Source organism: Nipponia nippon, unplaced genomic scaffold (genome assembly GCF_047370975.1).
Source record: "Nipponia nippon isolate SJK-2023a ecotype South Korea unplaced genomic scaffold, ASM4737097v1 scaffold_3, whole genome shotgun sequence".
Lineage (NCBI taxonomy): Eukaryota > Metazoa > Chordata > Aves > Pelecaniformes > Threskiornithidae > Nipponia > Nipponia nippon.
Genome location: NW_028262347.1, coordinates 90,688,248 through 90,715,387, shown reverse-complemented (window position 1 = coordinate 90,715,387; position 27,140 = coordinate 90,688,248). Strand labels below are relative to the sequence as shown.

Here is a 27,140-nt window from a genome sequence, read left to right as displayed (position 1 = left end):
TTCCATTTCTCAGGCAGAGAAATATACTATGAGTACCATCACTGACAACAGTGGGACCATTCATAAATTAAAGCACCTACCCTACTTGATACGAGGTTAATTTTGCTCTACTGTTATTCTTCTTTCATGTCTCTAATCTGACAGTGAAAGGACGAATCCTTTTTTAGTATCTGCACTGCCCCTGACATTAATGGGAGATGTCTGTGCTTGGCAGGGATTTACTAGTTCTCAAGACTGGGGTCAAGGCCTGCTTTTACCTAACTCAGTGGATGCTGGATGGAAGCCATGGATGATGGAGATGCTCACTGGGAGGAACGGCAGAGAAAATGCAAATTCCAAACTCAGTGAAGGCTGAATCAGAAGTGTAAAATGTATCATAGGACAGCTGTTAGTAAACGAAGCTAGTATCTTCTCCAAACTCTGCTACAAGGCACTAGTTTAAGAATAATAGCTATGATTCCAGGTCTATCTCTCTTTTTTTCTCCCCCTCCCTTTTTTTTTAAACTGGTAGTATCAGGTATCTGAGAAAAAAAAGCTCTTAGTTGATTCACAACAGCAGTTACAGACTAAATCATAGTAGTGGCATTTTAAAGAGAACCTGAGGAAGACCCAAGTATACATTCACTCTTGGATGCTGTTTTTCCTCATTTCAGTCGCACCTCATCCCAAATCTGCCTCATGCCAATAGCAGTTCTGCATCTTACAGAGTATGCAACGTTGGTTCATTTCCACTGCAGTGTAATCTTTTGTTTCACCATAGCTTTATAATATATATCCTTAAAATGCTCTAGAGGAAATTTGAATGAAGGTTTGTATCATTCATAGATAAACTTCTCCAAAAAGACCTCTGCTAAGTGATTTTCTTTTCTTTTTCATAGGAGTCTCTTCTTCTGACTCTGAAGGTGAAATAATCAAAGACGAAATGGATCAGTAAGTTTAAAATCAATTACATCTTCCATAGTTCCAGTTAAAAAAACCCACAAGTGTAGACATTTCAGTTTCCATTAATATTTTGCAACTTCCAACATATTAGGCTTTTGTTTGGGATTTGTTTGGATTGTTTGGGTTGGGTTTTGTTGGTGTGTTTGTTTGTTTGCTTTACAAATAGTATGGAACAAATACACATTTGCTTGCGTGTCTTCAGCTTTAGCTTAAGAATTGAAACTTTAATATTAAATATAAACATAAGAAGAAATATGTTACCTTCACAATTAAGCTACTAAAATTAATTTACTAAAACAGATGCCATTTGACTAGACCCAACTTAAATGGGTTGGTTTAAGCATCTGACTTGGAAAAACAGTGTAGTAAAATTTCTCACATGAAAATATGGCATGTCATGAAGTTTTTGGCAGAAGATGGCTATACCTGGATTACTTAGATTTAAGATAAGGAAATTAATACATATTAATTAGAGTAAACTGAAATGACAGGAATAAAAGACTTAATTATAAAAAGAAAGAAAATGTGTCAGATGCAATCTAAAACCTAGGAAATAATTGTATTTTTCCTAAATGAAATCCATTCCCTGTGTGTTTAGAACCTCATCCAGTGCTGTTAAAATCTAGTCTTTTAGAATCAAAGTCTTTCTATTAACTGGAAAGGGCATCAGACTGGTTGAAAACTAAAATAATCAATCGTTTATTTTGAACTGCATTAATTCAATCCCAAAAGCAACCAGTGCTTTATAAAGAGGAAATTTTAATCATATAGACTTATGCAACCTGGTTATTTTCCGTTATTTATCAAGGAGGGTTATACTCATTACAAATGTCATTTTCTTTTAAAGTGCAAATACAAAACACTACAGTGTATTTGACTGAAGACCTCAGGCTGACAGCAAATCCTCCCTTAGGTGATTTTTACTTCAGTCATAAAATACTCCAGACTGGATTGGTTTGTGGACTTTGATAAATATAAGGGTTTAATATAAAACTTGAGATCAACATGAGCTCAAAGGTTTTGGGATGAATTGCTACATTTTTCATAGTTCTAGCTCAGATTTTTCCAAATGTCTCAGGCATAATGGTTTTTTTTATTCATCTCATTAGGTGTTAATGTAGTGTTGACCATGATCCTGATCACTTGATGGCATCTCTAAGTTGCTTACCTCATTAAATTGTGAAGTAATGTATTGCATTCTGTATTTCTTAGGAAAAAAAAAGAACACTGCTCTGACATTGTAGCGGGATGTCCTCCAATGATAGAATTATGAAAGATCAGGTTTGGGTATAATCAGAGTGTCTTTATTTTTGCTTAGCTTCCAGCTGTCGTCACATGAATCTGAATACCTGTAATTAAAAGGGAATTAATATGAGAACAGGTGCAAAAAGAAGTTCACAATTTCAAAAGAGAAATCAGTGATCTTAACAACTGTATGTTCACTCTGAGTAAGGCTTCCTCCAGTTTGAAGGCTGGCTTTCCTGGGGGGACCTGTGGTACATTCCAAAGCAGCCAGTGCGTACCTCAAACTGAATAAAAAGACCACCTCTTCATTGTCTGCATTATTTTACTTCGCAATAAAAATAAACAGGGTCAACTCTTTTCCTTCCATATAGTAACAACCTAGAAGGAGTGAAGAGGTGCCAACCTGTACACTACCAAAATTGCATGATATGTTGGTCAGAAAGCATACCTCTCATTTTTTATTTTTCAGCAGTAAATTATTGAATCTATATCCAAGCAGACCATGGTATTTTCATTACCTTATAGGCCCAAATCTTCATACAAGATCAAGGAGCAGCGCAAGAGAAACTAGCATTGTGCTCTGAGAAACTAGCATCGCTCTCTCATGCTGCTCAGAGCTGGTAACAGCAGCTTTCAAGCCACAGTTGGGTTAATCCAGGCCATTTATTACACTTGGTGTAACTGCACTAAGTATGAGAGATTAGAGTGGCAAGACATGCAGCCTGATGCTTATAAAATGCAGTTTACCTAGGAGTATGCATCAGTTTAGATCAACTGGAACTCAATCCCAGAAGCGAGGCTGGGGTTGACACGTAACTGGGACAGACATAACTAAGAGACACACACATAGCTCTAGCTTCCAATTAGAGAACTTGTTTTTGGTTACTATTTCACAGCAAACCAAAGCCAGCTGACACCTTCTTGAATGCAGCATCTCCTGCTGTTAGAACTGCAACCAAGCATCAAGAAACCTCCAAGGCACCATCTGCCATGGTTCAGCCTGCGTCTGTACCTGTCCAGCCTGTGTCAACACCAGTTAATCAGGTAAGGGAGACAATACGGTGAATTTCAAGCACCAAAAGCAAGCTCTTAAAAAGGTGTTTCTTCTACAGATTGTGACTCAGAACCCCCAAATTTTCTAGTTTTCGCTTTCCTGTTGAACTTCAGGTTTGAGCCTTACAGCCATACAGTAGTTGCATATACAGAAGAGATGTCCTGCCTACTAGCTAACCTTTAGCACCTGGCAAAGGGAAGGGAACCTTTCATCCCCAGGTTACAGGCGTCTCGGCGGCAGTGAGCAGAAGGAGCAGCTGCTGCTAGCTCAGCCAGCGGCGGGAATCTGTGCGCACTCCAGCAGGTCAGAGACTGCATGCCGTGAAGGGCACTTGGATGTGTAAGTCAACTCACTGGCCTCTTGACATTGCAGACTGACTCATTCACTTTCAATAGCGGCAGCCTATAAGTTTTTCCTCTCCCTTTCTACAGAACTCACTTGAAATCATTTTCTTTCTATGAAACTTATTTTAAGCTAAATCATTTCACTACTACGTTTACTTTATTTGTAGATATGCTTATTTACCACATCACATTTTAATATCCATATCAAAGAGCTTCTAATTAAAGTTAGCAAGCATTTTGAGTCCTTTTTGTTGCAAACTATCAGAATACTCATAACTGTGAATTCTTACCCAATAGGAATAAAGAGCCATGTTTACTCAAAACTGAAAAGTTAATGAGAAACTCGCTTTACACTGCCTTTTCAATGTTTACAGCCTAGAATTAGGTGGTAACCAATAAACAGATACTGAATAGGTGAAGTAATGCACGTTTACGTTTGACTACAAAGAGAATAGAACCAAGCCTTTGCGACATTTTGCCATTTTGACAGAGGTTGCCTAAGTCAAGAGTGATAGTTATCTCAAAAATTACCACTTTTAATCTTGTTGGCTTATAAGACACCATCTATAAAATTTGACTATGTCTCCTGAGATACTGAATCACTAATTCTGCTGTTCTGGGGCAGCTTCTATTTCACTAAAATGAAAACCTCTGTTAATCAAGTTATATAAGGAAGTTTTCCAGGGGGAGAATAATTTTACTCTGATTTCACTGAGGAGGATCAATAGGGTGATATTCCACCTCTGTAAATTATTTGGGTTTGGCAAAGGAGAAGAATTACAGCAGCAGCCACACATATGACTTGACTTAACTTTTCCTTATTAACATCCATAAACATCTTGTAAGTAAGAGTTCTTAAAAGGATACTACCACCAAGCAGCCTACATAAATTTGCCTTAGTGAAGTATTAATGCCAGATGTTATAATACACTGCAGTGAAGTTTTCCTTGCCATGATTAGCTCAATAAGGCAATAACAGCATTTTTGTTACTCAGGCAGTAACCCATCTAGGAAGATTGCTACCAGTTGTCTACAACAGAGCAGCTTCTATTCATTGCATTAAATATTTTGCTTTGGACTTCACCCACCAAAATCTCTTTTCTGTCATTCCAAGACATGTTTCTCCTGCATGTGGAAAAATATCCTCTGTACACCTAAACACCATCATGTGATGTTTTGCAATCTACAGGCTCAAAGCCCCACTAACTATTTGCAAGGACTGGATGGAAGACCTATAATTGCCGCTCCTGTATTTACAAAGGTAATTTGTTCTGTGACATATTTGAAAACTAAAGAGGTCAATTAATTGTATGGACAGATAATTATTTTTTTTAGCTACCAAAGATAAAAAAAGGAATTATGCATTTCTTCAGCCATTCAAGGATTTAAGTGGCTTTATGAAATCTTACTGAAATCAGTATTACTTCCAGACCAATAAGACATTTACTGACTGTCTATTCATTTTCTCTATTAGATGTTACAGGATATTTCAGCTTCTGAGGGGCAGCTTGTTGTCTTTGAATGTCGGGTGAAAGGAGCTCCTTCCCCAAAGGTTGAATGGTATAGAGAAGGAACACTGATAGAAGATTCTCCAGATTTTAGGATATTACAGAAAAGTATGTTTCTTGTGTGGAAATATTGTGTCTAATAAAATATAGGCAAGCAACAAAATTGCTAACATAGCAACACGTTGAATTGCTTATTACAATGGTAAGAACTATATAAGCCATATTTAGGGCAATAAATCTGGGTTCCAGAAGCCAAAACTGTGGATGAATTGAATGGCATACTCACAGATAGTATTTGTCTGAGATTCCCCAAACTACTGAATTTCTGCTTTGATCCCTTTGCCACTTCAATGTCCTTATCTAATTCAGCCTGACTTCTGCCATTTGGTTTTGGTTTTGCACCATTTATGTAGAGTTCCATTGCCCATAAATCCCTCATCTTTTAGTTAAGTGGTATTACAATAGTGCTTATGGGCAGCGGATTGCTTATTTATCCACAAAAGCAACCTAATGTACATGCTAGCATGCTTACACATACATGTGTATGCACATGACACGTGATAGGTTGTAAACATATGCTTCTACTTTAATTTTCAAATGCAGTCAAAACATCTGCAGTTTCCTCATAAGTCACTGGAATGCTAAAATTGCTAAAACTCAATAGAAATTCCTTAAATACTACATTAAATCAAACCTAAATGAAACAATGTTTTATCACAACTTGATTTCATGTATGTAATAGTTTCAGAAATTGTCTTCAAGACACAATAAAGTAGTACTAAGATTGCAAAAAAATACTTCTTGCAGAATTTATTTCCTATTCATAAGTTCTCAAAAGTGTTCATAAGTGTTCATATTGTTCAGTGTGTTTGACATACCATTGAGTACAAGGCCTGGCTGTCTCCACCACCCCTTAAACAGAGAATTGGATCAAAAGGAGTATTGCGTCATATTGAGAAGAGCAAGCTCATACTTAGTGCTTAAGAAAAAAAAAAATTATTGGCAAAAGTAAGTCTATTCAATCTACTAATTCTGCTCTCCTTCCCTTTAGAACCACGGTCTATGGCTGAACCAGGTGAGGACCATCAAAAGACTCACACTTTTTTGATTATACAAATGTGGTGATTTAACCTCACAAAATATTAATTATTTAAACTCCATAATTTAATTAACATAATTCCTTCTTTTCCCCATGTTCTATAGCTACTAGTTAGATGCATTTCACTGTAGACTGTTCCATAAACATGTAATTTGAATTAATTTTATCACTTTTGAAGAAAATAATGTTCCCATTCTGCTTTGACCCAGTTCCAACTTAGGACCTAAACGTTACCACCTTATGAGCTAAAGATTAGCAAAATTAATGTATGAGGGTGCCCTGTATATCTGAGGTTCAGAAGTACACAAGATGATGTAGGACTGAGCTATTTTTATCTAGTTTACCAGTTAGGGAACATTGCATCAGATGTTTAGCCATGTGAGCCATTCCCTTTGCTCCCTACCAGCGTAATATGAGAGTATCACATCAGGTGTTCCACCCCTGATATCAGCAAATCCTATAAAAGTGGCTGGATTTGCTACTATTTCAAGGGTCAGAGCAGAACGTAGGCTACTCTGCATAATTTGAGCAAAGGAGCCTTATAGATTTTGATTCCTTCTCCATGAGACAATCACTCTCCCCGTTACACTTTTCACTATTGAAAATATAAAGCTGCTCCTCTTCAGACAGCGAATTACCAAAGGAGTATTAATTCTTATGGAATATAAACTTCTGTAACTCGTCTCCTTGCCCTATTGAAAGTTTTTTACCGCAAAAAGTGTCTTGAAAGAGACTCCCTCTCTCTGCAATGTCTTTCGCTCAGACTTAAGAATGAATAAATGGAGCTTCTACCAGAACCCACCAATGCCGTTCCTTTACTGTCCAGTGGCATCACTGCTGAGTAATGTGAAGCAGTTTTTAGAGGGTAATCAGTTGGGTGCAGTTGTCACTGCCTCATCACCTGCTGCTCATTCAGAAGGAATCTGGATTTCCATGCATGCAGTGGTTGGCAAATCCAAGTACTATAAACTAGATACTATAATGCCTTAAACTAGTTCTATAATCCTAGTACTATAATAAACTATTATTCTCCTATAGTTGTTAGCAAATAATCTCTTTGTTGCTACTAGATTTTCCTCAGTGATGACATGAAACAATCAAGTTTAAGTGTGGTATGGTCTTCTACAGAAATACTCATAAAATATTAATCCTGTGGGGCTTTAGGAAAGTTTCTTGCAAAATAGTAGCAAAATAGTCACTGACTAGTTGAAGAAATGCTATCAGCCCACATTCCAATACGCTTTAGATGTTACTCTCCCTCCCCATCCCAGCTACCCAGCTAAATGAAAGATTTAAAATCCCATCACCAGAGGTATTTATTAGCTGGTACTCCTGCCCGGACATGTCAGATACTGGTCAGACAGGAATGTCATAACCCCAGACTGACTTTTCAAGATGGAATTTAATTTTTGCTAGTACAATTTTGCTAGCACACGTTTGGTGCCCATTAGTCTTCTTCACAAAGAAGTGAAAAGGCAACTTTCTGTAAGCACAATTAGCACAATCCCCTCTATCCGCAAATCTGCACTGGTACTTTTGGAAAATGCCAGCCTGTATGTATGTGTTTTGTATTTCTACATCTTACACTTGAATTGTTCCCAGTTAATTATAACTAATCTTTCAACCTGTAAAGAGAAAAAAATACATCTATTTTAGTGAGTTGTGAGTATAGAGTATGCTGTATTTCTCCAAATTAAATTTTAAGTTCTTCAGAAAGTCTGTACTTCATGTGATTAGGAAAACATTTTCTAATGTTTTCCAAACACTGCTGACACCTGTTCTTCACTTTCGTTGGGCATGCTGGAGCACAGAGGGTACCAGTTGCTGCAGACAATGCTGATAACAGCTGCTGCACACAAAGGCTGCCAAATTTGATAATACTGATGAAACTAAAATCAGATGGAGCAAGGTGGAAAACCTTAAGGAAATGTCCCCGAGGGTAGTCAAGGCTTCATGTGTTTGTTCAATGCATGTTCACTTCAAGTAATAATACTGCTCTGATCTTTGCAGAGGAAATTTGTACTCTTGTTATTGCTGAGGTATTTTCAGAAGATTCTGGCAGTTTCACCTGTACTGCAAGCAATAAATACGGCACAGTATCTAGCATAGCTCATCTAACTGTCAAAGGTAAGAGTTTGTTTTAGTCCTTTGCTTGCTAGTAAATACAAGCAGAGCAGGCTGTTGCACTGTACAGTCCAAGCTGCTTATTGAACATACAGATTGCTATGTCTTCTCAAAGTGTCCTTCCCCAATTAGAAACGTGAACGAACAAGGAACGTTAGGGAATGAATCCCACACAGCCCTTCCAAAACCACAACTCTTGCTGACCTCAAGATTTGGACAATAGCCATTTTTGGAATCTGTATGGACTGTCTAGTTTGCTGTTTCAATAACCCTTTGGTGCAGAGCCCAAAAGAGGAAACCTCAAAACAGATTCTTTCATACTGCTTACACGATTTATGCTGCCAATGCACTAAGCAGTTAGGTGAGCAAAGTACAGTACATAAAAGCATAGTGCACTGTTGACTCCAATTCAGCTCAAGTTCTGGCGGTGTTCTTCATAACTAAAAAGTTAAGAGAATTCTCTGAAAAAAAAGTTTGTATTTCAAAGATGCTGGTGGAATTCACAGGGGACATGGCTGAAGACCACTGCTGGGTCTTCCAAACTAGAACTGTGTCTCTTTTTCCCCCGCCTTTACAATATTCCTTTGTTAAGGGAATTTGTTGTTAAACAAATGAGGTCAAACAACCAAGTCCAACAGCTGGAAGGACATCAGAGTAAGTTTTTCCAACTGTAACTCTTGTGATTTCATTTCACTATAATTTATGGTATTTACATATCACCAAAAGTTTGATATTTGCTATTTCAGCATCTGAAGACAGTAGTAATGCTGCTAACCTTCACACAATGAGCTCAATCAACTTAATTGCTGCTGAACATCAACCTCCCCCACGTACTCCTTCCCATCGTGTAGTAAATCAAACCCCCAAACCTAAGCTTGAAGGTGTTCTTGTGAACCACAATGAACCCAGATCGAGTTCCAAGATAGGTCTCCGTGTGCACTTCAAGCTGCCTGAAGATGATAAAGGAAGTGAATCATCACCAGAGGATGGACCTGGCGCTACAAACCAAATCAGACCCAACTATTTCCAAGAGAGGATAAACGGACAGCCAATGAAAATACCAGAGCCAACATCGCCATCCAAGGAACCCCCCCCAGTACTGGCTAAGCCAAAGCTGTAAGTAAAAGGGATTCTAAGTCTCAGGAGCATCACTGATATTATTTAGTATCAATAGACCAGGACACTATTGCACTAGAGCAAAAAACTCAAACACAGAACAAAAAGCTAGTATCACATGGTGCTGGCATAATTAACCATACTCTTAGAAAACATATTCTACAGAGCTAGATATTTTTTCTGTATATCCCTCTTGGGAAAAGTGTTCTCCAAATTTAAAAGGAAAATGTTTTCCCTTTGAAATTGTATTTAATTCCACAATGTTTTCTGCTGCAAACAAAAGGCGAACAACACTGCTTTTATGCAGGCAAAATAAAAGCAGGTTCTTCAAATATCTCTCGCTCAATTCTGACTATGCAATTTTGCCAAAACCAGACATATTCAGTCTCATACATAGTATGGGCTAGTGACTAGCCAGCAACTGTAGTCCCAAAGGCCATGCCTCATGACTTTTATGTCTCACAAATGTAATCTCCTCCTAAAACAGATAAAATACTTTGAAATGTTTGAAAATGTGAAACCGCTTAAACTAAAAAGCACCTGCATGATTAGTGCACTGTGAGCTCAAGGGGAAATTTTAAGAAGTAGTGTAGTTTTCTTAGAGGACAATTTATGGAATTCACACTGCAGTTTATTAAGAAATATCTTTTCAGCATTTTTGAAACCTCCCAAATCTAGTTTAACAAAAAGCATGCAGAGTCCTTAATTTCATTTCTTAAATAGGCAGAAGCTTTAACCAAAGGCTCAGGAAGTACTTCATAAAGTAAAGTAATTCATTGGTACTCTTCAGCAGGGATGTAATTTCAGAGCATAAACATTGCAAGTGAGAAGACAGAACTTACATACCATGTAGCAGAGGAAGAACTTGGAGCAGTGTTTTTCTAATTTGTTAAGCCCATATTCACAGCCCTATTTACTTTCAGAGCTATAGTCTGTTTAGGGGCAGAGCAGAAGCAGTATTTAAGTTGCCCAATGCTTGCATAAAGCGGAATTCCTCTCAAAAATGTTCTCCAAAAAAACTGTAACAAAGGCGTGCATTACTATGCAAATGTGTATATGAAGGACACAAAATCAGGACTGCGCAACTTCTAACTCTCTAACATCCTACTTTTTGAAAGCTTGAAATTGCTATCTTTATCTACCTTTAATGTGATTTTTGTTTAGTACATTATAGAAACAATAATTTTTTTAAATAAAAAGAAGTTCTGTTGACTTCATGTATTTGGCCTGTCAGTACCAGTTGTGGTTGGTCTCTACTTCTGCATTTTTCACTTTTTAACAATAGTCATTTAATACTTGACAATTTATTACATGATCATTTTCCATATCCTCTACGTCCTTTTTGGTTTTGGAAAGGGAAAAGTTAGCCTGTTTTCCATATGCTGTATTTCCATATACATAATAACTAAATAAACCACTTGACAAGGCAAAATAATTTTCCTTAATTGCAAAGTAAAAAAGCCCTGAAGACATATGTAGTAGATAGCATCTAGGGAACAACAATTGCATGAAACACAAGTCCTCTCTGAATGAGGCACTCCTGCCTGTCACCAAATGTCAACACCACCTAAACTATGTTGGTAATATCTCTTCTGGTGGAGTCAAAGCTTTATTAGTCAAAACACTGGTTTCAGAGGGGCCAAATAACTGCAATCTGGCTTACAAATGCTCATTTAAAATCGATAAACCAAATCCTACTCCTATTTATACAAGCAGAGAAGTTCTAAGGTGACGTAGAGCAGAAATTGACAATGCTATCCCTTAAATATCTTCAAATAAGATTTATATTTATATTTCCTGTGTTAAAATGTAAGAATCATCTTCAGTCAAATAATTTTCAGACAAAAAGCTTTTGTGCCTCTGGCAAAGAAGGGGAGAGGAAGGAAAAGTTTATTTTAATAGCAAACTAATATTATGTTCTTCTCATAATGTTAGAGAATATGTCATGTAGCAGTTTCCCCTACCTCTTACTGTATCACAAGACATCATAGCATTTTTCTCTTGCAATTCACATACGGAAATGTAGTCAGCCAGCACGTTCAGGGCTCATGACCAATTTTGCTCATCTTTGTTTCATACGCAGTGATCAGACCCAGTTAAAACAGCTCCACAACCAAGTCTTGCTTGAACAACAGCAGGTGCATCAGACACCTACAAAAGAGCTGTCATTCAACACAGCTTTATTGAATTCTGCTACTTCGCTCCATCAGCAGTCCACCTCAACTATGTACAAACAAAGCAAAGCCTCTGCTTCACAAGCATTCATCTATACCCGACCTAAGCAGTTCCTACCATCACAAACCACACCGCCTACCAGCTCCTCTTCTAGCTCCTCAGTTACGACATTCAGCAACGTCCCTCAAGGAACTCAAAGAACAAATAACAAGGAAAATTTCGCAGGAAATCCTCCACCTGCCCAGTCAAGGTCTTCAGGAGGGTTTACAAGCAAAAGTGAACAGTCTCTACCAAGCCCTAAAGAATCCATGGTGCCTCCGTTAACACTTTCTACATCTAGTGTAAAACAGTTTCAGCCACAGAGCGTGGCTCCTGCTCCTATCTCCCCAACTGGCCGGATTCAGAATCCAGTAGCCTTCCTTAGTGCTGTTCTTCCTTCACTTCCTACGGTGCCATCAACCAACGCTATGGGACTGCCCAGAAGTACACCAGCCACGTAAGTAGCATAAATCATACGTGCAGAAGCAGGGGCAAGAAATACTCGTAAAGGAAACTAAGATGTATTTCTGTTCAAGGGTTCAGTGGAGAGTTTACTGAAATGCAAGTAATTCATAAAATAGAAAAGCAAGTTATTCATATATTCTGGTCATTTCCACTAACCTTTACTTTCAGTTAAGAAAGGAAGGGATAGTAGCTTCTATAATAAGATGCATCAAGGGTAAGATAAATTCAAGATAGAGAAATGGGAGTTTATAAACAGATATATACAAGAATTTGGGGGCTCAGAGATTCATAACTATGTAAAAGAGATTTCATGAGCTTGCAGGATAAGTCACTCTAAGACCATTTGCCTATATGAGCTATAAAAACATTCTTACCTATTGTAAGCAACGAGTAAAGTTTTAAAAGGTACCTCATAATCTAAGTTATTTCTTAGTCCAGGTAAATCTAAGAAATAACTTACGTAAAGGTATTTTTCTGGTTGCAATACTTTCTATATTTAAAGTCCCCCAGAAAATCTCAGGAGATTTAATGTTTTTGCACATAAATATTTTAATTGATAGCCAGCATGATTTCTGTGACAAAATGGCTACCACTATACAAGCAAATAAGGATGATGATGATAAGGAAAGGTTGTGACCTTAAGAGTTCCTTCTCTACTAGCAGAATTGAAATTAATATCCCTTTTGTGGAATAGGTGAACCCTATGTTAGTATGGCTAGCACCAGTAGATTGATACAACTTTTTATCCATAGAACTCCAAATTCTGCACAAAGCAAGGAATATTTCCCCCTTTTACCAATGGTACACTTCAAGGCAGTGATAGCCATCAGTAAGTCATGATCTCGTAACTATTTTGGTGATACCACATCAACCAATCTGTAATTATAACAGGAAAAAAGTGTCCCTGTATACATAACATTCACCACTCTGTGTGCCAAGAAATCCTGCCTTTAAACCATTATTGCACTCCTACTCTCAGACCTCCTAGTTCCCCAGCACAGCCACATAATCACCATCACCCTCTGGCACATGCCTGGAGGCCTTCATGGCCCTGGCATTATGGGCAGGCACACATAATTAAGTTATAAGGTTCACAGTGAAGGTTTTAACTATACCAACAGCAAGCAAAAATCAACTGCAACTACTCATCCACTCGCCTTCCTCCCGCCTTCAGAGCTGGTGCACAAGTGCTCAAGCACGCTGTTCTCATTTCATTAATGGCACTTAACCCTTGCAAAGTCCTTTACTTTTTCTAACTGTTGTACAGGCTTTACCAAATAAATCCTTACCTACCTAAATCCTAAATGCCTACCAAGTAGAGTAGTTAAATATTGTTTTCTTCATTTCACCTTTCCTGGGTCCCAGCCCAGAGCTGACTTCCCACATAACTAGAGCTCATTGTGCTGAGATTCAAATCTAGATCTCCACATGGGAGAGAGTCAAAGTGAGAGCACAAAAGATCAGGAAGGAACCTGAACAATATCTGTGCTGATCTGTGAATATCTATTGAAGTTTCAGCTTCCTTTTTTGGCATTATCAATTAAAATAATTCTGGTTACAAAAGCAGCGAGAGATCACCATGTCTGCAGAACAACAAAAGGAAGATAGCTTGCACAGCAATCATTAGTTATGCCTTTTACCTAGACCCCCTGTTATTAAGATGCCAACTCCTGGTAAACTACTAGAACGTTGTACACTCTCTAGTAGCGTGCGGCTGCTGTGCTTCAGCAGTGCACTCTCACAGTCTCCCGAAGAGTCTTATTTAAGAATTCAACTACTTTCAAACCTTACTAAAATAAAACAGACTACATCTATAAAAGAAAAATAAAAAGAACTGTTGATGTAAGCTGTCATAAAAGGGTGAGAGAAATGAAAGAAGTAAAAGTTCATGGGAAGAGTAAATGATCAATGAAGATATGAGACAAAGATCAATAAGAAATTGTATTAACTTTTAAATTATTGCCTGATACAGTAAAATGTACAAATTGTATACCTGTGGTAACACCTATACACATTTCTTTAGCATTCATTGTGACATCATTATTCCAGGATAAATATCATGGAACTTAGATGCTTATTATAGTATTATAATGCTTATTCTCTTTAAGATGTGTGTCCTTAATTCCTACTGGCATGGGAATGGGAGACACCATTAAAATAGTACCAAAAAATCAAATCTCATATTGTGCTTTGGCTTCTACATAAATAAATGATAGGTTCCTTCAGACAACTGAAGTGTAACATATCATATCACACAAATAACAAAAAAATATATATAGTGGTTGCTGCATGTTAGTATCAGAATTTTCTTTTAATAGCCCAACCCAGGGATTAACAAAGAAAAATGTGAAGCCTCTGCCATTAGCAACAGATGATTCCATTCGGGAAAATAAAGCTGCACTTGTAAAGGACCTGGAAAGAAAACTGCGTTTCAGAGAGGATGTTAATCAACAAAGTAGTCAGCAGGTAAGAAAACTGAGTGTTATTAAAAAAAATGTCACTCACGAACAAGATATGTATTATGACTTGTGAAACACAGGGTGTTTGTGTGGTTGAGCTGCTACACTACCTTGCAGAGTAAAGTTTTGTGGTAAGTACTGGTTTGGAATAGCAGACTGGAGTCTTAAATAGGAAGTATGAGAGGATGCAGTTGCAGAGGTTTACTTTGTGACTGAGTAGCATTTTTCATTTCTCATCATCTCTATTAGAGAGCAGTAGGAATGTAAAACTTTTTTCTTTTCATGGAAGCTTCTGTACATTGGATTTCATTTTTTCACCTTACAAGTTGCTCAACTTATAGCACACATACACATTCATACATTATATTTTTACCACAAATTAAGAGGTGAAGTAATCAAACTGCTTAAGAAATCGTTTCTGTTTTTACTTTGGTTGAACTAAAATGCAGTACTCAATTTTTAGCATTAAACCTATTTTTCCAAATCTCCCGACTTATATGAATTGACAGGGACTTGTTAGGACCTTAACAAAGTTTTTGGTAGCTGTTACTGGCTTACACCGAACTTTAGGCCTAGCATTATTAGAGTTTAGCAAAATAACAAGCCTTTCAGGCAGTTCAAGGAACTAAATATCAGTTCATTCTTAACTGGAATCAATCAATTCACTGGGTCTGGGCAGTGTCTACAAAATTAAGGAAGAAATAAAAAACGAAATAATATTTTGAGGTTGAAATCACTGTAAATCGGGTTCAGCCACCCTCAGACAACAGTAGGACACACTAAGGACTGCTAGCTAACTTTCTGTCTGTAGGCAATTATGCTACTCTCACCTTGGCCACAGAGCCCTCCATAGCTGTCCCGCCAGCTCAGGCTTAACACAGCAAATAATGGTTTACCCTGATCTGTCGTCAACAAGGGAACTTTTCACAAGGTCTGTTAGCCCTTCTGACAGAGAACATGCAAAGATAAGCAAAAAGCCATGGAGTCTCTGGAGTAAGTTACCCTCTGTGGACAACTGCAGTGTAATCCCTGTTTTTTTAATCTTGCTGTTGACCTTTCTTTCTGACAGATCACGCTGCCAAAGCACTTTGAGTAAAACAACTGGCAAGCAGTGTGTTCTGCAGATGAATCACAAGTGTTACAGTTTGTACTTGCTATGGTAGTAAGACAAATTATTTAGAGAGCTACTGTGAAATACCAATCAGTCTTTCAAGTTAACTGCATGATAACCCCTTTAGAAACAATGATGATCACTACTAGTGTCAGTTATCTGCTGACAGCAAAAGTTATTTATACACTTATTTGCTATTCTGTATGAGACCAAACCAAAATCTCGATTCCTAAATCCCCCGAACACTGAAAAACTTCAAAGCTGGCACTTCTCTAATTGTTACGGTAATTAGAATGCCAATGGTAATGAACTAGAAAACAATTTTAGGATTGCTCAATAGAAGTTCCCTGATTTTCCCCTCAGTTCCCACCTTTAATCACTTCTGATTTTATTCTTCCACATCCAGGAAAACCACTGCTCAGACTGACTCCAGCAAATTCAAGTCTGAGTTTTCTCCTCAGTGAAAGCAGTGATTACTTAAAGGGATGTGAGGATGCATAGTATTTTCCAAAATTCTTATTGCTTTGCTGTTTATAGAACAATCAACATCGTGAAAATAATATGTTGGAGTGCTGGATTCACATCCATAGATTTTGTCCTGTTTTTTCCTCTTGTAGTTAACACAGAATTAAAAAGGAGACATTTTCATCCTATATACAGCATATCTGCATTAAATTGATTATTATAATGGTAGGGAAGGGCTTCTTATTCACTTTCTCATAAATACGAATGCAACTCTCCTCTGTATGAGAGATCACTGCATAATGAATGCAGTACAGCATCCGATAAGAATCTCAAACTGTTGGCTTCCTTGTATTTTCTACATGCTACCTTAAGGATTCCTTCTCATAAAATGTGCCCTATAGCATATTTTTATTTAGAGAATTGTATTGTAACCCCATATTTCAATAGTAGCATTTGGTCTCATTTACAATATCTGCAGAGCACGTAGGGATCATCCAGAATGAAAGCTGCAGATGACAAGTCTGTGTCTTAAAGTACTGGTATTGTCTTATATTACTATATAAAGTGCAGTAATGAACATGAGTGATTTACATCCTGGTGCTCTATTTATTATCTGTCATTGACTTCCATATGAAAAGTGTTTAGCTTACAAGTCAAGATTTTCCTAAGTGTCAGCATTATGCACTCAGCATGATATCTAATAATCCAGATGTACTCCTTCTGTTTCATCCAGTACATCATTCATCACCAACAATAAAGAAACCCAGAATCAGAACATAGTTGGTAATTTTGCTGATGTTGCATGAGACAGAACAGATTAGTCTCTGGTCTTCTACAGCTATGATAATCATGCAGTGCTGACAGAAATACAAATATGATTTTGCTAAGATTCTAGCTGCAACTTTGACCAAGTACATGCACTAACAAGCTGTCATTTTTACCAGAAAAAAACACCATACTTGTCATTTATGCAGATGGTAGTATGCTACATTGCCAGGTGAAATTTCATCACAATTAGGAGTGTTGAAAAAAGGAGGTTCAGTTATACCAAACATCTTCAGTCAGATTTGCTCAGTTCTTTCAAACAGAAGATACACTAAATGAGGATTAGCTTTAGGCAGTTGCAGGAAGACGTTAGGACAAATCCCAGGATATAGGAGACTTAACTCAGTTTCTTCCTTGGCCAGTTCAATTCATAACTCTTAACTCCCGTAAGGACAGCTTAACCCCTTGCCAGGGGGTATGTGTACTGTCCCAGGTTTCACAAATAATTAAGCATTCTTTATCAGCAGGATAAAAATCTGGAAATTCCACCTTTTAGAACAGCTCCCTTAACAGGAGCCTTTCTCTCACCTTCTCCAGCTCAATGAATACAACTTAAGACTTTCAGGCAGTGTGGAACAGGCCCTCCTTTAGCAGGACATTTCAGAGAGCATTTCAGCTTAAAGGTTAGGGATGTCTGAAGAAGCTGCTAGAATCCTTTCTTCTAGTTTGTGTTGGAGAAAAGAAACAGAGACAGACTGAGAGAGACAGAGAGAGAGAAAGAGAATCACTCTCCTGCCTAGGAACTAGAATAAACACCTGGATTCTTGTCCTTGCTGTAGTGGATGTTTCAGTATTTCTGCAAAGCAAAAGGACAAGAAGGACAAAGAACTTCCCCGTCCTCTCATCTCTGCCCCCATAGTGTTTTATTAGCGTGGGGCTCAGACCTTCCTCTTGGAGACTGAGGTTGAAATCCTGTGAGACAAAGCATCCAAGTCTCATAACCTCAGTGAGTGTCTGGCCTACTGCACCATTTGACAAAAGGAGAGCACAGCCAGTGTTATCTCCACTTCCCAAACTCTGTCTATCTAGTTCACTGGACCTTTTGTCTTCCTTACAAGTAAAATATCTTGGTAATGTTCAATCAGACTACACCATGTAGAAACAAAAAGACATGTGGGCAGAAAAGGACAGATGGAGAATTTGGGGGGACTCTGGCAAATGGGAAAAAAATATAAATGTGCAATGCAAACTGATTCTTTTACCCTGGTATTTGAAAACATTTACAGGCTTCACCAATGGGACTATAAATAGAGGAAATTCACCTTTACAGGCAAAACTTAGAAATTAATGATATTATCTCCTCAAAACTTTGCTATACAAGTAATATAAAATAGAAAAATGAGATAATTAAACCTCAAAATCCTGTACCGTAATAACGGAATTAACTGTGCAATAATAAAGGAAAGGTGAGTTAAGTACCTGGGCCTGGTTTATACTTTTTGGTTGTAAGAACTACAAACTGTGCTCACATATCTGTGTCATTTACTATGAAGAGTATCATGTAGCAATGCTGGTTGGTTGCGTCATATCTAAGACCCAGATAGCAGCGTGGTCACTGCCTAATTTTTAGGACAAAGAGTAAAGCTACAGCTGTTTAGAAAATTATGCACAGCCCTCACACGAATATTCTTTACTTCTGCTAGGGAAAGCTTTATAAGAAATTTCAGAGCAGAAGAGATGCGGGGTTTGTCCAAAAGCTTTTAGATCATTAAAAACCACAGCCTGTAAAGCCATATACAGAGCCCAACTCATCACACAGGCCACATCACCACTAACACTGATCAAACAGAATCATCTCCTCGCAGTTCCCATACTAAGCAGTCAGCCTCAAAAAGGCTGCAAGAACCACCAAGACCTCTGTTCTCCAGAGCACAAGAATTACACTAAATCACTCCAAAAATCTTCCTCAAGAACAAGCTTGACACTATCTCTCAAAGGCCAGCAAATGTAGACAATTTTAGACTAAGGATGTTTGCTCTATACTAGAAATGAGAAGAGATTTAAGAACCTGACCAAGACAAATTACTAGATCTTGACATTAATAGGTATAAACTCCCCATAATTGTGGGAATGAATAGTTGAACAACCACTTGTAGCTGTCTTCTCAAGATCTAGATCTAATCAACAACAAAGTACAGACAGATTTTTCTGGTAAGGATCCTGGCTTGCAGAACTTATTACCTAGGAAATGGAACCTGAGGTCCTCATGCTTTCACACACACTCCTAAGCCACTCACTCCAGCTGATAAGTCTGTGGGAGTTGGAGATGCAAACCTCATTTGCTTTCTCTTCTGTTTTCCTCCTGCTCTATCACTTTGAGCTGAACTGCATTTTGAATATTGTCTAGCTGTGTACCACAGATGACTCGCTAGACTCTTCAAGGGCTTGGGTTTACATTTGGATAGCATGATATTCGTACCTTGTTCCATAAGAGGGCCCAATGGCAAGAAATAAGTCACTTCAGTGATACCTCTCCATGGGACATGATAAGTGAAGAAAAGCATGCACGTTGAATCTGTTGGTTTTTGATTCCCACTGCTGAAAGACAGAGTCGGGGGGGAGAGAAAGAATCCAAACAAAACAGAAGACTTCAGTCAGAGTAGCCTAGTTTAGACATTGAAGCCAAATAGTGTTACAGCTTGGAAACAGACACTGAGATGCAATATATGCCAGTTTTTTAGATAAACTGTTAACTGGATTTAGAATAACTCTGCCAAAAAGCCAATCTAGTAGAAGTTACAAAACTGGGATTAAATTGGGAAATTTGTCTGGAGTTGACAATGAGTGGCAAACAGAATTATGTTTTTATACAGTATATGAGAATCAACATTCAAATAAAGTTCTTCCAGCGTTTCTATTTGTGGTAATTTCCATGGGGTACTATGCTAAAATCAGAATATTTTGATGCTACAAGCTTCTACTAACTGTAAGCATGTATTTTCACTAAGATCTGAATCCTGCTAAAGTCAACAGCAAGATGGGTTTTAACTTCAACAGATCCAGGATTATAGAAAGCGTATTCACACACAAAGGTGCTTAAAAACTTACAGGAATTACTACAGTCTATGCAATTCCCCTTCTTGCCAAAAAGGTTCACAAGTAGCAGAATGGCCCAGGAGCTAGATTACTTGACTCAAGATCTAGGAGAACATGATCCAACTACCTGCTCTGTCACAGACTTTCTGTGTTACCTTAACAGGTCACTTAGCTTCTTTAGGCCTCAATTTCTCATATGTAAAATGCCTGTAATAGCCCTGCCCTGAAGGGCGCCTTGCTGTCAGGTGCTCAAAAAATGATGGTGATGGGGCCAAATAGATCAATCACAGAGACAACATGATGTGAATCGATACCTTCAACAAGACTTGCATTGAGAGAAGATTTTGTTTGCCATGCTGGTCAAATTACTACCATCCAGCAGCACCCTACAATATTGCCAAGGCAGTGCAGAGGCTAGCAACTCCCCAGAAGAGGAGTTGCATTTCACTTCTCCTGCCCCAAATTCCCACTAGCACTTGTCTGGCTTTTTTTTTTTTTTTCCTTTTTGAGTTAACTTTCTTCTAGCTCACTCCTGCAGAACACGTCACTGTGGGATCGGATGACCACCCGTGATAGCGTGAGGGACGTGTGGGAGCATATGAATATAAGCAGGGAGAGAAGCAAGGGAATGCTGCTGCTAGCACAAGCTGGCAACTAAACTGGTTCAGCTACATCGTCAAATCATATACTGAATGCGCTACGCATATCTGTGGCAATAATGCTGCACAGCTCACTTACAAGCTGCTACTAATGACTAGAGAAAAATGGTACAGAACTGCTTAAGACAGACGTTCACCAGTGCATTTCCTGGCTTTGCTCTGGCCAGTTTTAACAGTCTTGTACCCTTCTACTTATACCCTGCCAATATTAATGCAACCACCACTGCCTACTCCCCTTTTGCATGTAAGTGAAATATCCAGGTTTCAAAAGTTGCAGTCTACTCAGCATATATCGATATAGATAATTATATACAATTATAATATATATATATGTATTATATATATTCTAATTTGTAAAGAACATTTACACCTCTAGATAGGAGCTTGAATTTTACGGTTTCCTAGCTGGGAGATAGCATATTTTTAAACATCTGGCTACTATATTCAACAAGTGTGTGAATTCCTGTCTGTAAAAATTTCATGTTCCAGGAAAGTTGCCAAAAAGCAGCTGGAACCCTACATTTTTGACCCAAAAAGAGAGCTTGAACCTTTGTACTCTTTCCCTTAGTCTCCTTCGTATGCTGAACTGCAGCCTAGTTTTAACATTGTACCCAGTGATCACATTGACTTGTTCTTTGTGTGACGCTTTACGAAATACTTGTCTGAACCACAACCACAAACACTTTGCCCTACTCCACTTATGTAATCACATTCAGAAATAGCTTTATGGCTTATGTGATACAACCAGTTCTTCAGAAAGCTATATTAGCAAATATTTTCTGTTCTTGCTAATCCTAGAAGAAAATCTACCAAACAAGCAAAAAACCCCAAGATTATATTCTCTGTACAATTGTGTATTTCCACTTATTTCAGAGATTCCTGTTCTTTATAAGAAGTTCGGTGTAACACCTTCAGTCTATGTATGATGGCGTTAAAATTTTCACAGCAATGTTAATTTAGTCTTGTTGGTTTGTGTGTAAATTTATATAAGCATACATACGCACAGTAAACAACACATTTAGAAAGACAAAGACTGAAGTAGAAGCATAACGCACAGGCCACACTTTGGGGCTGTGGGAACCCTAACGTCAATATTTTCTAATTTAAAATGTGTTTTTGAATATAACTCCTTAAAATGACCAGTCCAAACACATGCAGTCAGGCTGCACAATTCCTAGCCAGAGACTGTTGCGTTAGCACGGAAACACAATGACTCTTGCGGCTTCTGTGGGCAGAGAAGCAGCCGTCAGTAATGATAGCTCAGCGTTGATAGTGCAGCAATACGCATTTGTTCTGACAAACTGCTACTTTTATTTTACACCTTTTTCTGTGTGGGCACATACGTCCAGAGTCACATGCAGTCAAGAAATGTCAAAGAAAACCTGTCCATGATTAATTTCAAAGTGGCCCCATGAAATGCATTCCTTCCTCTATCATATTTTCTATTGCAAGCAGACGTTTGAAAAGGAAGAACTGCCCATATTTCTTAATGAAGTAAAGTTTGTAAGAAGTTAGTCTCTTCAGCACATCAGTCAGGAAAAAAATTATACACTTCTGTTCACAGAAAACTTTTTCAGATCTAAAACAGAGGCAAGAAACACTAGGTTAATTACAGTTTGAAAATAATTGCTCTAAGTTTAACTTATGTTAGTTGGTTAGACAACTTAAGACAAACCTGTACCTGGAGTAGAGGTAATAAAAGATGTTAACTGTCTCTATCAGCATTGCTTGGTTTCATCTGTAGGCTATCATGGCTACAGCAACCCTACACTATCAATTTCTTATTACATACCACAACTTCTTCCGGACAGCAATGAATCTGAAAAAAAAATCAGTATGAAAAATTGCTGACTAAACTCAACTATCTATAAACAATACTGGGCTCTCCCATTAGCTTGCAGTATTTCATTGCCTCTTAGCTCCACTCTATAGCATTTTGTTCTGGAGTCAATACCATACTTATTAACATCATGCCTTGAAAGTGTAATGGTAATGCCTTCCTAGCCCCATTACTTCTCTCTGCTAGAGAACACCATATGATGAAAAACTCACTTCAGGGACCAAGCAATGATTCCCCAATCTTCAACAATACCGTTGAGGATGTATTAAAAGTACCACACTGCCTTTTTAATTGGAAACATTATTCTTGTCATTAGCAATTTTCATTTCCAAAACCTGCTTTTGCCACAGTCACCAGAAAAGTGAACTAAAGAAAAATTTGATCTAGAGATTAGTTACATCGTTCTGAAAAAAGTCATCACATTCATGCTTCGTAGCTCTAATGAAACGTGTATGGAGCTCAATAAAGTTGAAGACTATATTCAACTAAGATAGTCCAGTGGCAGATTTATGTATTGCCATAAAAGAATGATGTTAACTGTTGGTAAGGTTCACAGGGCAGTAAATAACTGGTCTACTGACTTCCAGATTACACAGATTGAATGGTTTTGGACGTGGGAGCAGATGCAGGCCCCTTACTTTTTCTTCCGTTGTTATTTATTATGTTGCACTTAACAAATAAAAGGTGTTGCCTCTTCCAAAAGCCTTCTTACAGTTTTTAGTCTTCTAGACTCCTGCTTTCGGTTGCTATTTGACTCTGAGAAGTCTTAACGCTTTTCATCCCCACTCATTTTATTCTAAACTGAGTTCAGAGTTGCCCTCTTAGAGTAAAAATTCTTCATGGGCTTACTGTGTCTAGCTTCTGAGATAATCAATTTGTGACTCACTTCACCTACTCTGTCCGTCAGCCCTGTTGCCCTCTAAACATACGTAACACTTTAAAAGTGGCTTATCTTTACAAAGGGAATAACAGTGCTCAAAAGTGCTCAAATATGATAAATGAGAAACATGTATGCAAAACATTGCATTTAGCTTTATAATTATGCTGTCATATAACCAATAACCAGAAATAATTACTTAATTTTTGAGAGGGTCATTACACAATAAACAGTAACATGTTTAAACAGGCAGAAATTAGACTCTCTGTACCATACTTGCAATATTGCCGTGGCCTTTATTCATGTGACAAATCATTAGATGATGGAAAGGGAAGGAGGAAAAGAGATTACTCCTAGCTTAATTAATCCTTAATTAGCCTCCACAGCACGTGGAATCCCTGAAAACAATTTCGTTCTTAGAAGAATTATGTATAGTATCTTCAGGTCCTACTGGAAAATTCAGAGACTCTGGTACGGAACGGTAATCCGTTCTCAGTAGGTGCAATTTTTTTGCCACAGATTTTGCTCTCTGCTGTCAAGAGCTACTTAAACAACATGAAGGAAACTATTAAAGCTCTCAAAGAAACGGAAGAAAAGCAAAACTTCAAATATGTTCTTCAGTACATTGCTAGCAACAAAGTATTTAAGTCTGAATTCCTTAACTTATGGGAGACTCTAGAACCAAAATATGGCTGCAGTCCATTTTGGTGACATGGCTGCTGCTCTAAAACATAGTAGTCACTCCCTGATTTTTACTTGATTCTTCGTTCCTAAAAATACACAGGCTTTTTGTCAGTATCAAGGGTAAAAGACTGATGTTTAACTTTCCCTTAGAACACTATAATCAGCTCTCACCATCTGAAGGGAAAAATGATAGCTTTGGTTGGTCAGAAATGAGAGAATCTCTGGTTTTACACCGGCTTGACTGAGATTAGAATTTGATCTAGTAAAGTGATTTGTTGAGACATGCTGTGTGGAAGAAAAAAAAGCTCAACAAGATGAAACTTTATAAGGCTGTTTGCTGATCGCCAGCTGTGGGCCAGCCCGCAGAGCAAACAAAGCCAACTAAGAAAGTGGATGATACCATCTAGTGGCTGGCTCCCACCCTTTGGCGCATATCTTGCACACTTCTACAGACCTGCAAGCTCAAAAACTCCTGCTTGGCAAAGCTGTACTCACAGAGGTACGTTTGAAGAAAGTCTCAAAGAGCAGACTGTCCCTGTCAGAGTGGAGGGAGAGTGTTAAAGGTAAGGAAGGTATCTTGAAGGGGGGATCCAGTGATCTAAGCTCCCTGTGAACACTCCCGTTACCTTGTAATTATCAGCACTGCTCCAAAGCTGTGTGGAAGGAACAGCTTGGCAGCATCAGAGAAGGGAGGGGTGGAAGGAGGACTCAGTTTCCAGTAAAGAGAGTTCATTCATCGAAGTCCTGTCCTACTCTGAGCTGTCTGCCTTTTCCTACCATAGCTAATCTTTACTGGAGCTGACCTCACAGCAACCCCCCAGAAAAAGATTTTAGATGAAGAGACTGATACACAACACCTACCACTACAGTACCAAAATCAGGTTATTACCAGGACGTTTATTTCACCATGGCAATTTCCAACTTCTTTTACTTCGTGGCTGCCATGTTTTCCTTCTCTCGCCCCCAGATCCCACAGACCCCTCTCTCCTCAAAACTCCCCTGTAACCTCTCAACCTTTGGCCACTTCTGTCTCCTTGGTCTCCTGAGGAAATCGGAAGACTTTGTCAGCTAAAAATTTGTGCTGCCTCTCCATCTTTGCTCCTTATTATTTGGGAACTGCTGGTCAAGAGCATAATCAGCAGCATGATGGAATGGCTAAATGATATGGGATGTAAGTCCCAGTGATTTGGGTTCTTTTCTAGTTCTTTAATTAACTTTCTACAAGACTTCAGACAAGATGCATTTTCTGAACCTTGTTTTTTCAGCAAATGGAATATATCTAAGGATAGGCTACGTCCTTATTTACTATTCACCAGTTTCTAAAATTCTATTTAAAAAATGAGAATTGCACTTTTGGAATTGCTCAAGTATTTCTCTTCCAAGCCACAGATCATTCCCTTCCTATAACAAAGCAACAAAACCCATCGTAATAGCACTGTCTGACAGATTAAAGTGAGATTCAGAAGATCCAAGCTTGCCACAAAAGTAGAATAAAACATAAGCCTCCTCTCAGAGATGTCAGTGCCCTTCAATAGAAGCAGGAATGCAAGCTCTGGACTTACAAATTGCCTAAATCCAGGTCCGAGCAAACCAATTCGGTTACTGCTACGGGCCTACATATGGTACAATATGATACATACAAGCTTCCTCACAAGATAGTTTATAATGACTTAAGCAAGATATTCTTGTAGCTGTCTATGTTAGTGTAACTAGGCAGCATCTGCTCCCAGAGAAGTCCATTCAGGTGTATCTGTAGTGCTCCACCATGCCCAGGATAAACATTGGTTTGGTATCAAAATCTGAAGCCGGTTGTTGGTCTGAAGCTTCACATGCCACAGCAAGAGACGTTTGGTCACACGTCTCTTGGTCTAGACAAGAGACATCCTCATACAAACCAGCTGAGTAACGAGAGGTTTCTAATTGACTTCAGGGGATTAGGAGGAGGCTCATAATCACATCAAACTATCCGGAAATGGTCATTTATGTAGAAATATACTGGTTTTCTTGCCTCATCTGTTTAATCTTCTAAGGATTTAAATGTGTTATGTTTTGCTTTCTCAGTTACACCAGCTAGAAATCTGGTCAAGTTTTAACCTGAAGGTAAATTACTCTAAAAATATTTCACTTCCTTCCTAGCTTTCCCTTTTAGCAGGTATAGTTTTCCTTATTTAATTCTGAATTGAAATGTATAGCAGTATTCATTTCTATAATTAGCAGGTGAGTAATATTTGAACACAAAATCCTCAGAAATTTGGTATATTTTAATGATCTTTTTTGATCAACAGTGTACAAGAGTACCGTTTTTTCATAGGGACTTCAAGGAATTACATGTTTGATTTTTTAGCTGCCTTTGAAAAAACTCAGTTTCATTAGTTACATTCTGCAGACTTAAGATGCAGTGAGAATCTGTGTCTGCAGACCAAATTCAGAATGTTTCAATACGTCCTAGTTCATGGAGGCTTTTCTGTTTTCACTCATTTTAGAATTAGTCTAAAAGTGCAAATGACTACAAATACCACAGAACGCGACTCGTCTTGTTCAGAACCGTGCCTCTCTCACTCTGCAGGAATACAGGATTTCAAGCTTTGAGCAGAGACTGATGAACGAAATTGAATTTCGCCTTGAACGTACCCCAGTGGATGAATCAGACGATGAAGTCCAACACGAGGAAATCCCTACAGGCAAATACATAGCACCGATCTTTGACAAGAGACTCAAGCATTTTCGGGTAATGGAAGGATCTCCTATTACATTCACTTGCAAAATAGTTGGAATACCAGTTCCCAAGGTAGGTCATTCTCACTGTTAGTGGTGAAGGAATAAAAATCAACTACCCGCTATTTTCTATACATCCCTCTGGAAAGTCTCACTCCTAAGAACATGGCTCTGTGGAGAGAGCTCTAAAACAAATTATTCCCCCCCGGCTTTCTAAAATAGCAACATCTGCTCCTGAGCATGTATCAGGCCTTGATGTACTGTATGGAATGCCTCCCAACCACCTGACTCCAAGAGAAACGGAACTTCATAAACCCCCCAAAAATTAACTTCTCAGAAAGATGAGAACTGATCTGAG

The 27,140-nt window shown here is 38.2% G+C and overlaps 1 protein-coding gene across 1 annotated transcript in view; it reads left to right on the top strand.

Moving 5' to 3' along the window:
- MYPN (myopalladin) overlaps positions 1–27,140 on the top strand; it is a 62,520-nt gene that overhangs the window by 21,487 nt on the left and 13,893 nt on the right. The window contains exons 4-13 of the mRNA XM_087765748.1: positions 879–930; positions 3,084–3,231; positions 4,775–4,846; positions 5,060–5,201; positions 6,145–6,168; positions 8,203–8,319; positions 9,063–9,432; positions 11,516–12,103; positions 14,430–14,577; positions 26,634–26,855. Of these exons, the coding sequence (XP_087621874.1) occupies positions 879–930; positions 3,084–3,231; positions 4,775–4,846; positions 5,060–5,201; positions 6,145–6,168; positions 8,203–8,319; positions 9,063–9,432; positions 11,516–12,103; positions 14,430–14,577; positions 26,634–26,855 (1,883 nt within the window). The remainder of the gene's footprint in view (positions 1–878; positions 931–3,083; positions 3,232–4,774; positions 4,847–5,059; positions 5,202–6,144; positions 6,169–8,202; positions 8,320–9,062; positions 9,433–11,515; positions 12,104–14,429; positions 14,578–26,633; positions 26,856–27,140) is intronic.